A 16,546-nucleotide genomic window follows, 5' to 3' on the forward strand; every position below is an offset into this window, starting at 1 on the left:
TGCAAGAGTTGTGTTGCATTTTAAATTCTTCCAAATTAACTATTAACTATGACTGACAGTCTAAGTCAGCTAACAGATTTACCTGGAGGGAGCCACCAAAATACCTTCCTAGCTCTTCAACATTTTTGCAATATCACTTCCATTTTGGTATTCTTTACATGATTTTTTTGCATCTAACAAATCCTTTTTTAAAAAAGCTTCTACGCAGCCTAAGAGAAAATTTTAACAAAATTTTAAATTGGTGGTACTTCAGCTTGCTTTTATTTCTTGCAGCAAATCAAAATGCTAGTGAAAGCAAACAATCATAAACAGCCGTCACATACAAGAGCTGCCTGTACTGCAGCTGTTACAGCAAAGAGTAAGTCTTGATCTGGACTCTTATGCATACATCTGTGATACAAATTTAAATCATGTTTTAAACTAAATTTCCTAGAAAGGGCAAATGCTAACAAAGAGTTACAATGAAGGAGGCACTCTTCAATCCTGTGCTGTTAATGGTTATAAAAAAAATTAAATTTCCTAGTTGGCTACCACATATATAACCTATACAAATAAAAGCTTTGTTTTGAATGAATAAACCACTTCAGCATATAACTATATCATAGTGTTATGATGCATGCCTGAATATTCCTAAGAATGCCCTCAGAGGTACTCTGTGAGCAGAATCATTCTGCAGAAGGAAAGATGAAGGAGCATAAAGGCCCATTGTGCACACTAATGCAGAAAAATGAAATCAAATACCACTCTCAGCAAAAGCAGAGTGTCTTCTGAGCAAAGGCTATTAAGTGTGTCAGACTGCAGGATATTTTCTGGACATGGTTATTATGTTAAGACATACTGAACATGTGCCACTTATAACCCTGTCCTGGTTGTAACATCACAGCTCCAAAGGAAAAATGTCTGGTGCATCAATTCTTTGTATCACATACTCACACAAACACTTCTCACCAAGCTGTCACTTCTCATTTGTAAAGAAGGTTAGAGTAAGTTATAATTAGGACTTGCTGCCCTGTCAACTAATTAAATGTAATAAAAAGCTTTCAGTGAGTTTAATGCTAACATGGTATAATTACAGCTGAGGTTTGAATGTACAGTGCCTGTATTATAGGTTTTGGTATGTGTCCCCCACCTTTAATGACCTAAATTCTCAGGTTAAACCTATCATATGATTAGTGAATGGGCACTGCCAAAGACAGCCACTTCAGATCTAAACACAAGTTGACTTCAATCCAGTCCTGTGCATTTTTAGAGGCACTACATCAGCTTCTCAGGGCAGGGCTGAAAGGAAAGAGGAAAACAGCCAGCCAGTTGCTTGCTTCCCTTCAGGAGGCACCCTTGCCCAAATACTTCCATCCATGAGGCTTCCACTGCTCTCAGCCCTTCTCCTCCCTTTTGTAAAGAAAAACATGACTGAGACTTCAAAACCAATCCCAAGTCACTGTCAGAGTAGCATCCTGGGTAGAGGGGCACAGTGTGCAACTGCCCTGTTTGCACACCTCTGGGGCTGGCTCTGTTCCTCAAGAAGCAAGAGTTACACTATACAGCCACCTCTTAGCCAGGGGAGTAAGGAAAACTGTTTAGTAGGCCCAAAGCAGGTCAAAAGTGATGATGCAAACCATGTAATGCTCCAGCACTTGACTGATATAGTTCCTTGGTCTCCTAAGTATTTGGAAGAGCTATGAACACATAAAAAAAAAGGTGAAAAGTGAAAAGCCAGGCTTTAGACCAATAAGGATGTTAGTAATTACAGCTCTAGTCAGTCAGTCATTGTTCCCACTGCATTCTTCACACTTTCCCACTCACATTCCTCATTGGTTTCTGTTCCACACAAATATGTAAGGTGGGTACAAAATACTCTCAAGATAAAGACGCAATTCATTGAACAAAAATGAAGTCTAAGAGAACCAATTAAAATGATGAAAATCTTTAATTTTATTTAGGTATAATTGTACAGACACGTGTATATACAAATACAGACCTCATGGGGCAGGGATTTCATGGGGTTTTTTGGACATTTTCTTTTAGGTTCATATAATGTAAGCATTTCAAAAACAGCACTCAATGAATAAGTGCAAAGAAACTGTAAAGCAGGGCAGTACAAGCACAGGACCACACTGAGCTGGACTTTCATACCCAGATGCATACACAATGAGTGTCTTCAATGGGGTGTCAAGAGTAAGCATGGAAAGCGGATTTCGCAGACTCATGGATAACCTCCAACATGCCAGCATCTATTAAACTGTACAGACAATGGCAGCAAGCCTATTGTAGGGAGATTTGTCTCACATCCGAGAAGCTCGAGGGTGAATACATGGGAAAAACTCAGTGATGCCAGACCAGAAACAGATCTGCCCATTCACAGCTCCAAATTAAAAAGGGAGAGGGGTGAGAGAGGAGGAAGGGCAGGAAGAGGGAAGAGAAGTGTGGAGAGTTGGAGAGTTGTACATTAAAACTGGAGATTACAGAATCCAAGTGTAATGAAAGGAGGGGAAGAGGTAACACTCTAAGCCTCTGAAAGTGACTGAACCATTGCTTGCAGAAGGCAATGGATCAAGTTCAGTTTTGAGAGTTAGGGGCAGGAATAAACAGGTACAAATACAAACATTTTCCTTCCACAATTATATAGGAAAGGAAACGATCTACTCATCTGCTCTCAGTACCTTCCAAATTTGTTTCTAGTTCTTTTGGAATCAATACATACATATATCGCACATGACACTGGCAAGATCCTTTCCGAAAAAAAAAAAAACAACAAACTATTCATGGAAACAAAACCAGAAGGAAAACAGGAGGAAAATCAAAATGACATAAAGAAAAACAAACAAAATAACAGAAGAATTGTCATATCCCCAAAGCATTTTTAGAAACAAACATGATAAAAAAACTCAAAAAACCAAAACTAACACAGAAATCACAGGGCTCCAACATCAGACCTTTAAACACTGAGGACAAAACATTGATCATTAAAAGTCACATTCTAGGCTTTGACATTGTGAAGTCTTGCAACAGATGAACGATTTTCAAAGATGAGTCCTGTATGCTGCAGTGTCATGGCCACTTGTCTCTCAGTTCTCAGCCATGATCACACTTGATGCTTCAAAGCTCTGTCTTGTAATTGACGTGTGACTTTAATATCCTGAAAGTCTATTGTTCTCACTTACAAAAAGACATAAGAATCAAATTAATACTTTATTATCAAACACTATATACAACAGAGGTTGCTAATAATACAGAATTTAAAGAACATAGCTTTAAAGTTTTACTTGTCTTTCTTTTGCCATCCAAGTAAGTATAGTACAAAACAATATTCTAAACTAACACGAAATGTTACCTTGTCTATTAAAGGATACACAGTATCCACTAAACTGACTGATCCCTATTTTCCTTGCTTCACGTTGCAATACCCTCGGCAGCCAGGAGTGTAGCTCATGGGGGTGAGCCACCTAAGCTGAGGGAGAATCAGTCCCTCAGACTTGAGCTGGAGCAGATGAATAAGAAGGGACCAGAAATCTCCTCAATTTGCACCGACATCTGCATTGAAAGCATCCAGAGATTTGCAAAACAACATAAAGCCTATCAGCGTTTATCTGCTTGGTATGACTGGGATTGCCTGATTCCATAAAGTATCAAGCTGACAGCATCTGGTATGCTCCCAGCCACCCAGGCAGTGCAGGGACCTGCCTTGCAGGTGCATCACTCGTGTCATTCTTCGTCCACCCAGGAGGGGTCTGTGATAAAATGAAGGGTTGAATTTCACCAGGAGTAACACCAGTGAAAAAAAATTGCTGTGGAAAAACATACATCTTGAACTCACTCTGACATCATTCAGAGACAAAGGATGAAAAAGGAAGTCACCATTTCTACCTGAAATTGGCGCTACTGGTATGACTGCTTGCAATCGCTATGAGTCATTTCACCATGGTTACCTATCATGCAATACTAGCTGTAGTCTGGTTAAGAATCCATTTGATAAGGTGCATTTTTATTGAGCTCACCTCATCCAAAGCTTTTTAATTCCCACCTACAGGAAGTATTAGTGTGTACCAAGCACATCCGCATTAAGGAGAGAAAAGTACCAGATAGCCTGTAATAAGTTGATGACTTCTTTTCACTGTTTAAACTGTGTATCTTTACTGTGTCTACTTCACACTAGAGGAAATTTTCCACATTCCTCCTATAAGCACAGGCCCTGCATTAATGATCATGTTGTATGATATCAGGCAAGCCCAGAACATAGTATAGCATGGATAAAATCTGCCTTTACATCTTAAATTTATTTCCCCCTTTCCTCCTTTTTCTGAACAGTGGGCTGCTTCAACTTCTGGAAAACTTTTCTTCATTATAGCAATGCCCACAAAGTGCTGTCCATTAACAGTATTACCCAATTCTGTTGTGGTAGACGTTTTCTTCAGAATTAATACAGAAAACCCTTGTTTTGTTTGAATCCGCTCTTATATTTTGTTTTGCATTTAACATAATTATCCCAGTTTTTGTTAGAAAAGCTCTGTTTCAGTCTTTGTCTAGTACTTCCTTGATTATACTTAGCAGGTCAGATCTCATGGTAGCCTAGTCAAAAAATACCCCAAGGCTTGGACTTCCTGGCAAATGACGTTCTAAAGTTCTATGTTAGACAAGGTTCATATTCCTTCAACAGGGTCACTCCTAATTCCATCAAACAAGACAGCCCCATTTCCTAATTGCATCAAGGGTTACCATTTCTCTCACATGTTTAAATAGGACAAGCATATATACTCACTCTCAGCATAAAGTATATCTAAATAATGTATTTTCTATTCTAGTGGATTCTTAAAAAAATAGTTTGTTAAGTCTTTGGGAGCCCATCTAGTTTACCTCTGGCTGATAAACATGTTTCCTCTACTCTTCAAACTGTGCTGTAAGGGGAAAAGATAAAAAAATCCAACATTTGAATTTGTGTTCCACACTTCTTTTCTTTCCCCTCACCACGCAACGCTACTAGACTGTCCTGGCTTCTTCTACATGTGGTTTATTCCCATGATTGAGGAACTTGCAGGAGAGACAAATCAAGAGCACACTGGAAAACCCATGTTCCTAAAACATTTTCTCTGGCCACTGATGTAATCTCTGTGCATGTTTTAACACTCAGAGTAGCATCCAAGGCTACCAGCTACCAAGTCAGTGTGGGGAAGGTCACTTTGTTCTCGAAAGTGCCTCTGCATTTCAAGAAAAAAATTGTAGCACCACGGTGATTTGTTTTAAAATAAAAAAATCCGGTGTGCATTATCCCCTTAAAACGAAATAACAGAGGCACTCACTACCCCAGTGAAATTTCCTAAATTTGACTTCGCCTGCTGTGTGCTAACATTCCTAAATACTAACTTCTTCCTCTCATCAAAGACAGTGTTTCTACTTGTGAGCACAAATTTTACTGTCATAGATGCTTCAAGACAGTCCTATAAGAAACAATGTCTTTCACTTTCAGAAATCTGTTCATCAGAAACTCCCGGAGGAAATGGTGTTATATCTATTCTTACTATTTCCCCTTCAGTCCTGACATGGTGATACGATGCCTTGCATGATCATCTTACAGTGCTGAATGAAAAGGCATAAATATTGTATTGGAGAGAAAAACTCTCTCAGGCTTTCTCTCACTTTATCCTTCACTGACTGCATCTGCCACTATTCTTCCTTGTCCACATATGGATGACACAGTGAGCTAACAGAGGTGACTTCTTAAAGGAGAATGCAGAGGAAAATAAGAATCACTAGTGTCACTGTTATAGTTTGGCATTTTCATTTGGAGTCCTTTTATTTATATGGAGGGATTTAGAAAGTCAAAGGGTAGGTAGGGATGGGTGCTGAAGCTAATTATCCCCTTCAAATTTTTGCTGAGTTCAGACTCAAAGGGAGAAGAAAAGGGAAAAAGGAAAAAAATAACAATTTGACATCTGCAAAAACAATAAAGTCCCTTTCCTGGGATGAGCAGTTAGGTGGATCTTTGATGTTCCAAGACCCTGATATTTTCTGTGACAGGTTGCTGGAGCATACTGTGCTATAATATCAAAAGCATTGCCAGGAGGAACAATAAAGTTGCCAAAAGCCAACTGGGTATCCTTGGTGTCTGTGCAGCATTCTCACCACGGGATGGCTCGGCTGACTCATGTACGGTATCATCTGTTCAAATAGAAAGCATACATTCCAATGAGATTTTGCATTCTTAATAAACTCTCACTGAGCCTACAACTGTAAGTAGATTTTGGTGTCTTTATGAAATAGGGCAATGAACCTTGCACTGTCATTGACTTTCACAAGCGTGTCATATGTAATTATATAACCAACTTGGGGCCAAGTCCTGCATTTCTTACTGGCAAAACTCCCACTGAAGACCAGAGAGCAGAAACTAAGTCTGATATCAGCAGACTGAGGAGTGAAAGATTCTTCCTACAATAAAACCCTGTAGTTCTAGCTTTGGATGGCTCATTAGATAGTAATGGCAATAATGAGGCAGCTAAATAAAAACATTTTATTTTTGAAACAGCTTGAAGTTGCACATGCTCAGAATTAATTTTGCAGTTAATCCCCTTACTAAGTTACAGATTTTGTCTCCTGAATTTGAAACGACAGCCTGTAAGCCAAATCATATATTCCGCTTCCATACATAAAATTTCCACTGAAGTATACCGCAGTTGGGGATATGCAGGGGATTTATGACCTCTCCCTTTCCTGAAACAGAATTTTAAATGCTAACATATGACAATATCTAGTTTTGTGGATTACATACTCAACCTGGAAAACCTCATAGGTAACAGACTACCTTTCATGGTACACAAATTACAGATTTACATATATACTGCTAAAACTAATGAAAAAAAAAAAAACAGCTGAGTTGGGAAAACATAAATTAGTGGCAGAAGAGAAAAGAGTAGAAAACACTGAATTTATTATATTGAATAAAGCTCTTGTTAGGTTTTGTAAACTAAAGATCAGCCTTAAAGCCACAGCTTGCACCATAAAAAAAAAAAGGGCAGGTAAAGTCAAACTTGACTTCAGTGTTGTTATTGGTGTTACATTTTCTACTGCAGAGCCTTCCATATCCACAGCTATCCAATTTGGCTGCTATAAAAGTAATCTGTCTGATGCTTGCCATAAAAAGGCAAAATTGGGCTTGAATTTTCTTAGTAGTAAGTGAATGCTAAAACTTTTTAGAAAGAGTGAAGTGGCCTCAAAGTGTATTAATAACTTCTTTTAGAGTGCCTAAGTCTCCAGGAAAATTAATAGTACCTCACCACTTAGTGTAATAAGCTCCCCCATTTTATGAGTGGTGTCAACATATCTACGATAAATCTGTCTCATAGTTCCCATCTCAACATTTGCACTGCCAGGATTACACTGGGTGAGTGCTGTACGATTCCAATTAAAGGTACTAAAGGAAGCAGGAGTCAGGACACTGGAATCACCGTGACATATCAGCATGGAGTCTTTCACGTTACTTAGCTTTAGCTAGAAAGAAGCTCCCTCCCCTTCATATCTTTGACAGCACATAAGCAGGTAGAGCACTTAGCATAATTTAAGTTAATAGGCTCTTCATCCCCAGTTCAGTTACACAGCAAGATGCACAGTAAACTGGTTTAGCAATTTCTCATGTTTTTTTCCAACACTAATTGATGCTACAGTTGCATAAAGCCTATCAACAGTTTTTCAGTGCTGCTCAAGGTAAAAGTATCAAAAATAAGCACTGATCAACTGTACATATCTTCACATTTGTATAAAAGGGACATCATCAGATGAAAGTCCCACTGATGTCAGCGGGAAAGATGGGCTGGAATGACTTCATTTACAACTCCTCACCATGTATAGCAGGAAGACCCTCACAGGTCCTAATATTTTTCATCCAGAATTATTCCAAAGGAATATAAGAATTTCAGTGAATGCAGACTGATGTGCATTACCTTCTACCTCTTGCATCATCAACAGAATTGCAAATAAGCCTGAAATTGCAGTATTTAAAGTTAACAGTTTTGCCTTAATTACATCCATGAGTCAACATTAGAATACAATAGGGCAGAACTACTGTAGAGCAGTAATAAATCCCCATTTTCTTTGACTATCAGATACTGCCACAACTGGAACATTTGTTACTGCTAAGAAAAATTGACAAAAAAAGCCCCAAACTAAGAAGACCATTTCTCTAAAATGAAAAACATGGAGATCTTCTATGATGTCATTTTTATAAAGTCATTCGTCACAGGAGAATTAATTTTCATGTAACATTAAAGGTTTCCTTTCAAGAAATCATCTGGGTTTTCTGTCAAAGCAGTCCCAAGGTCTCTGTACTTGTATAATACAGCATACAATTCATCTGCAGTTCTCAAAATCAGTTTACGAATACGATTTTTCTTAGAGGTGCAGTTACGACACTGCACAATCTTTAATGCTTAGGAAAAAGGTTTTACTATATTTTAAACACTGAAGGCAAGAGATGAAGAGGACATAATTTCTGAGTACAATCTGGAAGGTCACCGCTAAAGACTAAAGAGCAGTACTTAGAAAAAAAAATATTTTGTCAGTCATGTATTTTCCAGATCACATAGCTTTACATCATATGCTTCAGGTATAATTTTTCCAGATATGCATAGCTACAATTCTTGTTTGAGGTCTTTTTAGTTTTATTAATAATGAGAAAGAGAAGGGAGGACAAGAATAGGACCAGTCAGTTTCTTCAATTCTGAAACAAGTGTGATTTCTATAGACCGTTTCCTACAAATTCTTGAACAAAACCAGTGAAATTACAAGGGTTCAAGAACGACACAAATGGTGATTTTTAAAAGAAAGGTGACAGTAAGCCATCTGCTGAACATGACCCTCCTGCCTCCCAGTTCTCCTGTCTACTGCGGAAGAAGACAGTGGCAAGCTACGGGAGAGCATAGAAGCAGCAGATGCACGCTAGGGGCAGGTAAATTAGTACATGACACAGATCACATGCAGCAAGCTGTCTAACGGCCTAATGACAGAAAAGTGTGACAGGAGTTGGCAGATCTGGGAATGGCTGGGTTACTGGTGACTGGTCCAAATAATGCAAATATACACAGATGCTGGGAGTGGAAACTTTTTGGTACCAAACATTCTCATTAAAGCTATTATTTCCTCTCGGTAACACATATAGAATTTCATCTCAGACTGCAGTATGCTCTTTGTATGAATTTGGCTCCCTGGTTTGCATGCTGTTTTCTAACGATATGTTTTTGTGATGATTCTAGTTAGGTAGAATGGAATGGAAAGTGAGCAGCATGGCTGAAAAGAAAGTTCTCAGTGAGTTCACTAAAATCAGATGTTTATTACTCAGATGATCTCTTTTGCAAACCAATAACAGGAGAAATATAAATTAAATATTTTGTGTTCACCAAACCACAAAACATAAAAAAGTGCAATGAGTTTCTAGATTCATAGGTTTCTAGAGACATGGAAAGATCATCCTAATGCTTTCTGTTAATAAATATATAAATATATTTACTGTAAATGCACTCTCCTTGCATCTAGATCTCCTTAGAGAACATTTTTGATTCTCAAGACCAAAACTTTTAGGTGAGTCCTGAAAATCCTCTTAAAGAACAATAATAAAATCTATCATGTATCCACAGGTAAATCATTCAAACTGCGTAATTTGTGAAAGCCTTATTTATGGTTCTGTATAAATAGTGACTTTTAGTTAAAGAAACTGCAAATAACACGGAACAAAACATTGTATGTTGCTTCATAGGAAAAGGGAAGTCTCTTTCAAATAGCATAACAAAAAGAAGACAAAAAAAGAGATCTTGGTAATCTTTTGTTCAGGGTATGTACTGAACGATATGTGTGTGATTTTTTTCTGGTATAATTTGTTGATTTAACAGTGTATTTTAATTATTGAGGTTTGAATGTACACTGAACAATGTATGAGCACTGTGTAGGTACATATAAAAAAAGCAGGTAACAATAGCATTGCAAATACTTTTCCTACATACCCACCTAATCTTAATGTCATGAGCCATCCCATTGAAGCTGGTGGGATTACTCACACACCTAGAATTGAACATGGTTCTGTCTGTCATAAACCTGAGCTGTACAAACAATACACATGTACTTTCCATATAAAGAAATATGAGTTTGATTGATGGTAGAGGTTAATACAACTTTGCCCTGGGCAGATAAAGGGCTTATCACAGCAAGCATTATTCTTATTCTCAGGACAGTGTTCGAGGGGGGAGGTGTCGGGGAATACAGAAAATCCCCTCCCGCAATTTAAATCTGCTTCAATAAAAATGGGATAGGAATTCATATATATGTGTGTGCATGTATGTTCATCCATAAAAATATTTTGCCTAAACAAATATAAATACAAATGTATATCATTTCAAAGGACTAACCTCTTATTTAAACAATAGGTCTGTCAGTTGCATGCCTGTGTCATGCACTAGCATTAAACAAGCAGTGATTCTGTTTTTCTGGAAGTCTTTTAAAACGGCGTAATAAATGGAGTGTGCCCATTTACTTTATTTCTAAAACTTTGGGCCCAGTGAGTAAACAGAGTGTCTTGCCAACATGCTGGGTGTTTGGCTTGGTTGGGCAAGTGACTTTAGGATATTGGTGAGATATTGGTGAAAATTTTATACTGGCACACATTGTAATTTATCAAACTATGTCACCAAAACAAAAAACCAAACCAAAACAAAAAAGTAACACTGGTAACATTTTTCCTCTCCTGCATTAAACAAGGATACAGAAAATATACCACAAGAGATATTAGCACTGCTAGAAATGTGTAAAAGCAGAGCAGTTGTACCATGCCAAGCATGCAGAGAGAAGAGGAGAAAAAGTATTGAAGCGCCAGAGATAGATGGATTTGTTAAAAGAGATTCTCTAAGCATACTAACCTGCTGGTTCTAACGAATTTTCTACTTTGTCGTTAACATCGAAAACACGATCATGAACACCTATAGTTTTCATACAGCTGTCTATAACAAAATAGAGATAACAGCCAAATACGTTAGTGAGACACCCTTAAACTCCCCACTTTCCTTTGTTTCTCTCTTTTTTCTATTTATTATATGTAATTAAGCATATTCATATTTTAAAGCCTGTGGCACTTGTCCAAATGACAGTATAGTCTTCCATTTGTACAACAGTTTAAGAAACAAGTTAGCAACTGCCATGTAATTAGAACAAAGCTTTATGAAAAATGGTAAGAAAATGCGATGAAAATCATAACACAAATGTTGCTGTACAACAGTTGCAAAAGATCTAACAGTAAAAAAATATATATATATTTACTGCTGTTTACTAGAACACACACTAAAGCATGTGCTACAAAGCCACCCTCAAAAGCTTGATCTGAAGAACTTACTTGCTGGTCGCACAAAGACCTTGAGCTTTAGACAGGATCTCCTTCCATTATCTGAGATCGCAGAAGCTATAAATGGAGAAGAAAGACAAGTGTAAGAGAATGAAAATGCAAATCATCTTTTGTGCTTAAATAAAATATCATGTATCTTCTCTTCATCTGAAGGGCTGGACATGTTTCAGTCTCTGCATGTAAGGACTTCAAGTGCACAAAGGACCTTGATTACGCAAAAGCATGGAAAGAACTGTGGATTTTATTCTAATCTTTTTTTTAATTACTTTACATGGACGAAATGAAGCACAAGGTATGTTCAATGTTTCACTGTCTTCTTCCACCTTTCCACACCTTTTTCCTCAAGAGATTGTTTCATATGATTTCTGCTGTAATGCAGGTGTCTATCCTGAAAAAGTACACTTCAGAATAACTAGTGAAAAGCTAGTCTTGAAACACTAGTCCATAGAACTCAGCAACTGAAAAATGAATGAAAAAACCAAAACAACACTGAAGGTGACAATGCCAAAAATAGGACTATGTATCTACTCCCACAAAATCAGAAATACATACCATTAAATTCTACCGCAAAAGCAGCCTCCATATGCTCCGATACGTCTGCTTTTGTTGAAAAAATACTTATCTTGCTTCAGCCAAATAATGATTTCCCTGTGTTATATAACTAACAAACAAAAAATAGTTTATCCCTCCCTCATGATTTTCCATTCAAAGTATTACATTTTAAGAGTACTTACATATTAGCAGAAAAAGAATAAGTAGAAACATCTAGAACTAATGCAAATTATCATACACATAAGACCACTGTCAGCACCTACTTATTTCCCAGGAACAAGTTCTGCTGTGAAAAGTTCCTCTTTAGAACTGCAGTTGCCCCAAAATACTTGATCATAGGGAAATACACCTGCCTGTCACGACTGACTGGACTCCCTAGTGTATTATCTGCCAATTTTAATGCATTGGTAACTTTTCTCAATGTCTGCAATTTTGAAATTGTACACTGGCCTGCAGTTCAACATGCACACTGGCAACCAAGCAACTTGACTTGGGTATTCAGATTTTCACCTGTAAAATACCATTTGCAAATACATATTTTTGGCCTTGCAAAAACCCTCAAAAGCTATAGCTGAAAACCATTGCCTGAAGAATTTAAAAGTAATTTTTATTTAATTGTCCAGTCTCCTCCATCATTCAAAAAGCTGTGTGCTAGAGCAGGACAAGCTGCCTTATGCAGAAAATGGCAACTATTGGAAACCATCTTGATTTACAAAAGAAGATTGGGCTGACAAAATGTTAGTTTGTTCTGTTTATCACTGTTTCATCCACTTTTATTAATTCTGTCCATGTTTGTGACAAATAACTAAAATGATTTATACACAGACATATGAATGCACACTCTTCATCTTCATGCTAAGCTCACACTTGAAGGCCTCCTCAGCTAACTTGAAATGAATTCCGTTGGTCTTTGATCATGTGTTTCCAAGGCAAGTGTCAGATTTTTCCTAGAAGAACGTAACAAGAAGAACTAGCAAATTCAGTATAAACACACAAAAAAGCAGAAAAGAGTCCAGTACAGCTAATACTGTGATTCTGCACCTGCTGGGAAGTGCTTGAAAAATTGTTTCTCTCTTTAAATCAAAAGACAAAAGTGTGCAGAAATGATGCTCTCCCCTTCACAATGACAAGCAGTTAAGAAGTGTTAACAGCTGGCTTTGCTGTAGTTTCTTACTAAATCAAAGTCAGAAAAACTCCCTCTACTGACATTTACAGCAACCAACGTGTTATTTAGGGCACAATATTTGCACTCTGTGGTTATATTCAGGAAATTGTGTCCTTTCTGTGGCCCTCAGTGAATATATGCAACTGACTAAACGCTTCGCTCAGACTGAACAGGCAGTTGTAGATTTCTCGAAAGATAAGAATCCTATTGTCATTACCACATTGGAAATAACATTTCAAAATTAGCCAAAATGGAGTCCATACAGTAATTTTATCAGTAACAGATTTTTCCTCCTCAGAAATTATTTCAGAAGTGCATCACGACACACGTTTATGTAAAGGAAACTTTTAGCTTCGATGCTCACACGCTGCTGTTGATGTCTGTAACTTAAGCACATTTGGGCTTACTGCTGTTTATTAGAATGCTCTGTTAGTAATGACTAAGTAGGATACCATTAACTACCTAGCGTAGCTAGGAGCTAACAAAATTCTGTCCGGAAAAAACAGCAAATTAATGCTTTGTGTATAAAAAAAAAATTATATGTGTACATAATATTTGCACACACTTCAGAGCAAACAACAGCTAGTGACTGACCATATTTTTTAGGAGAAAAATACCAAAACTTGTTCCCTGCTTAAATGTTTTTCCACCAGTCCTCACACAGGTTTGCAATCCTATTTCAACCATAGCAGTTGCATTTAACTCATAACCCCAGAAACCGATGCAATCTTAGTGGTAAGTATGAAAAGGTGCTTTTTTTCAGGGAAATAGTGTACTGTCGATGTTCTCAGTAAACCCAGAAAGATTCCCCTTTTATCAGTGTTTTACTCATTCAGAAAGAATAATAATAATTAAAAAAAAAAAAAAATCCAGTGAGATATTGTTCTGCTCTCACATCTGCCTCAACAACAAAGAGCAGAGTGGTAAATTGATACACTGCAACATCTTTGGGCTTCCTGAGAACTTAAGAACTCTTTGCCAAACTGGGTGACTGAAATAATTCTTTTTTTCCTTTTCTTCTTCTCCCTCCCTCTCCCTTCTCCTTGTCATCTTAAAAGAAAAAACAGAGACCAGTTGCACTATTTGCCTTAAGACCAGGTGTATAACCCACAGGTAAGAGTCAGGATGACTTGTATCATCTGTCCTCCTCTCACACACAGTACAGTACGTTTATCAGTATTGTTCTGTTCTCTTTATCGTCTTACTTATTCTGCAATATTTTCACCAGTATCCCATCAAAACGCTGCCTGCTGGATTAAGACGTCCAGCATATGATGGCAACAGCTGGGATTTTTTTTCCCCTCTTTCAGCAACAAGCTCAAGGTATTTTTTCCCTGAATGTTAGGCAGATCACACTTGCTGTCTATTATGGAAAGTCAAGAGTCTTCATTAAATCTGTTTGGTTTTGGTTGGTAAGTTAATGCCTCAAAGTTTGAACTCAAGTTGACGTTTCAAGTCCAAGTCTTCTACACGAAAGTCACTTTAATGGCAAACTCTTGCTGAAGAGGATGAAACTACAAATCAGGGTGACTTATCAACCAACTTTTTGACTAATAGCTATAAACGCCACATGATCAAAGCAACACAGTAGAAATGATAAACAGCACATATTAACATTTACTAAGAATAAATGTTAAACATGCCTTTTCTGGAGCAGAGGTAATGCTGCAGCTAGGACCTATCAAAAGCTCAGGCTTACAGATAAAATTCTGGGATACATTTGAAACAAATACCTCCTATCCAACTGCCTGTAACTGGAAAAATTCAAGTCTGACTTCAGGATCTCAGAGTAGGAAAGAGCAAAGTGTTAGCAGAAACTTGGGTGGTTTTAAGGTGTTTACTGTCCAGGAGAGGTGGATTTCCAATGCAGCAGAATCTTGCTAACACCCTGACACTGTTGCATGCTTGCAAGAGAGAAACATTGCTGAAGTCTGAAAAGGAGAAGGAACTGCTCTTTGTCAGGTGGGTTCTGTTAAAGTTGTTTCCCAGGTAAACTATCGCTATTGCTGCTACATTCTACCGAAACTAGCTATAGTATAAGAAAATACGTCCTTTCTACATGGTACAAAGAGAAATTTAATTCTCCTTTCTGCACAAAATCACATCAGTCCCTAAGGCTTTGGTATAAGGCTTTTCTATTCACCTGTTTTAAAAGTTATATTAGCCATAAAATAGAGGTCAGTTCTGAGAGCAGGAAGCCTCTGATGCTAATGGAACCTGTCCTAAGCAACACTTTCAATTTAAAAAGCAAAAATTCCAAAAGAAAATAAAGGCAACTGAAAACTTGCTGCACAACAAAAAGAAACATTTGGAAAAATGATCCCTTGTAAGGAACACAAGAGGTCATATTCTCTTTTTGCCATGAATTATCTTAGAACAGAAAGGTCTGACTGGTTTAGTTTGCATCAGTAAGAATCAAAATGAAAAGCAGAAATTGTTAGTTCCCATATTCTATTGCAATTCCTATGATACTCCACTCCTCCCCTGCGCTATCTCACCTTCATCAACAATCTCCTGGGTCTCTCTTTTAAAGAACATGTTTTAGACCTCATAGTTACATAAAGACTTGAGGCTAGAAGGAAGTGCACACTAAAATCCCTCTGAAATCACAAGATATATGAAAACACTTCAACGATTCTAGAAGTAACTGGTTTGGTCTCTTCTTTAAAAAAAAAAAAAAAAAAGAAAGAAAAATTCCATGAATCAAAAGAAATTCAAGTAATGATCTCTGTATTCTTGAGATGAAAATACCATCTCCAATAGTCAAACTAGTAAAAAATCAAAACAAAACATGCCATGAACTACTGCACAAGCTGGATTCAAAAATAGTCCACAAACACAAATCCGATGAGAAAAATTCTCTTCTTTGAACCACTTCTGGCTACAATTTTTATGCTCTGTAAGGAAAGGAAAGACAGTGAAAATTATTCCCTCCTGCTCTAGAGCTAAACCATAAATATTTTACTATTTGCTAGCTATATTTAAATATGGTGGAAAAATAAACACGGCTCCCTATATCCTACTCTTAAGCAGTTCTCTGCTAGAAAACACACGGTACATTATTAACATATTAGATATAAAAATAACAGGTTACGTCTTTCCTCAGCCTGGTAAAGCTTAGAAGAGTTACACAATGATTGCAGGAAGTCACAGATAGAGAACAAAAAGTAACATACACAGAAAATACTGTAACTTTTTTCCTCAACAGTTTTGCAGTTGAATTTACTATGTTAAATCCCTAAAACTCCTTAAAGAAGTCATCAAGGTATGGTCCAATAAACCTAAAAAGTAAGCTCATTAAATAGTGTATGAAAAAAATCTATTAAAATTTCAAAAGTAACTTGGTTATCAGGACCTGCTAGTCATGTGACAAAAGCTGTAATTAAGCATTTTCTCTCCTGAAACGTGCAGGAGTTTGGCTGGCAACTATCTGAGGCTCAGTTACTAACCTAAGAGCGAGT

The 16,546-nt window shown here is 37.3% G+C and overlaps 1 protein-coding gene across 4 annotated transcripts in view; it reads right to left on the reverse strand.

The window, feature by feature from the left end:
• Positions 1-1,908: 1,908 nt before the first annotated feature.
• Positions 1,909-16,546, reverse strand: part of EFNA5 (ephrin A5) — a 219,519-nt gene continuing 204,881 nt past the window's right edge. For 3 of the 4 annotated variants that reach the window (XM_071801722.1, XM_071801721.1, XM_065860657.2), the window contains 3 exons: positions 11,360-11,425; positions 10,890-10,970; positions 1,909-6,153 (listed from right to left, as the gene is read on the reverse strand). In XM_071801722.1, the coding sequence (XP_071657823.1) occupies positions 6,032-6,153; positions 10,890-10,970; positions 11,360-11,425 (269 nt within the window). In that variant the 3' untranslated portion in view covers positions 1,909-6,031. The remainder of the gene's footprint in view (positions 6,154-10,889; positions 10,971-11,359; positions 11,426-16,546) is intronic. The other variant, XM_065860658.2, reaches the window with a different exon arrangement.

This window comes from Patagioenas fasciata, chromosome Z (genome assembly GCF_037038585.1).
Source record: "Patagioenas fasciata isolate bPatFas1 chromosome Z, bPatFas1.hap1, whole genome shotgun sequence".
In the NCBI taxonomy this organism is placed as follows: Eukaryota; Metazoa; Chordata; class Aves; order Columbiformes; family Columbidae; genus Patagioenas; species Patagioenas fasciata.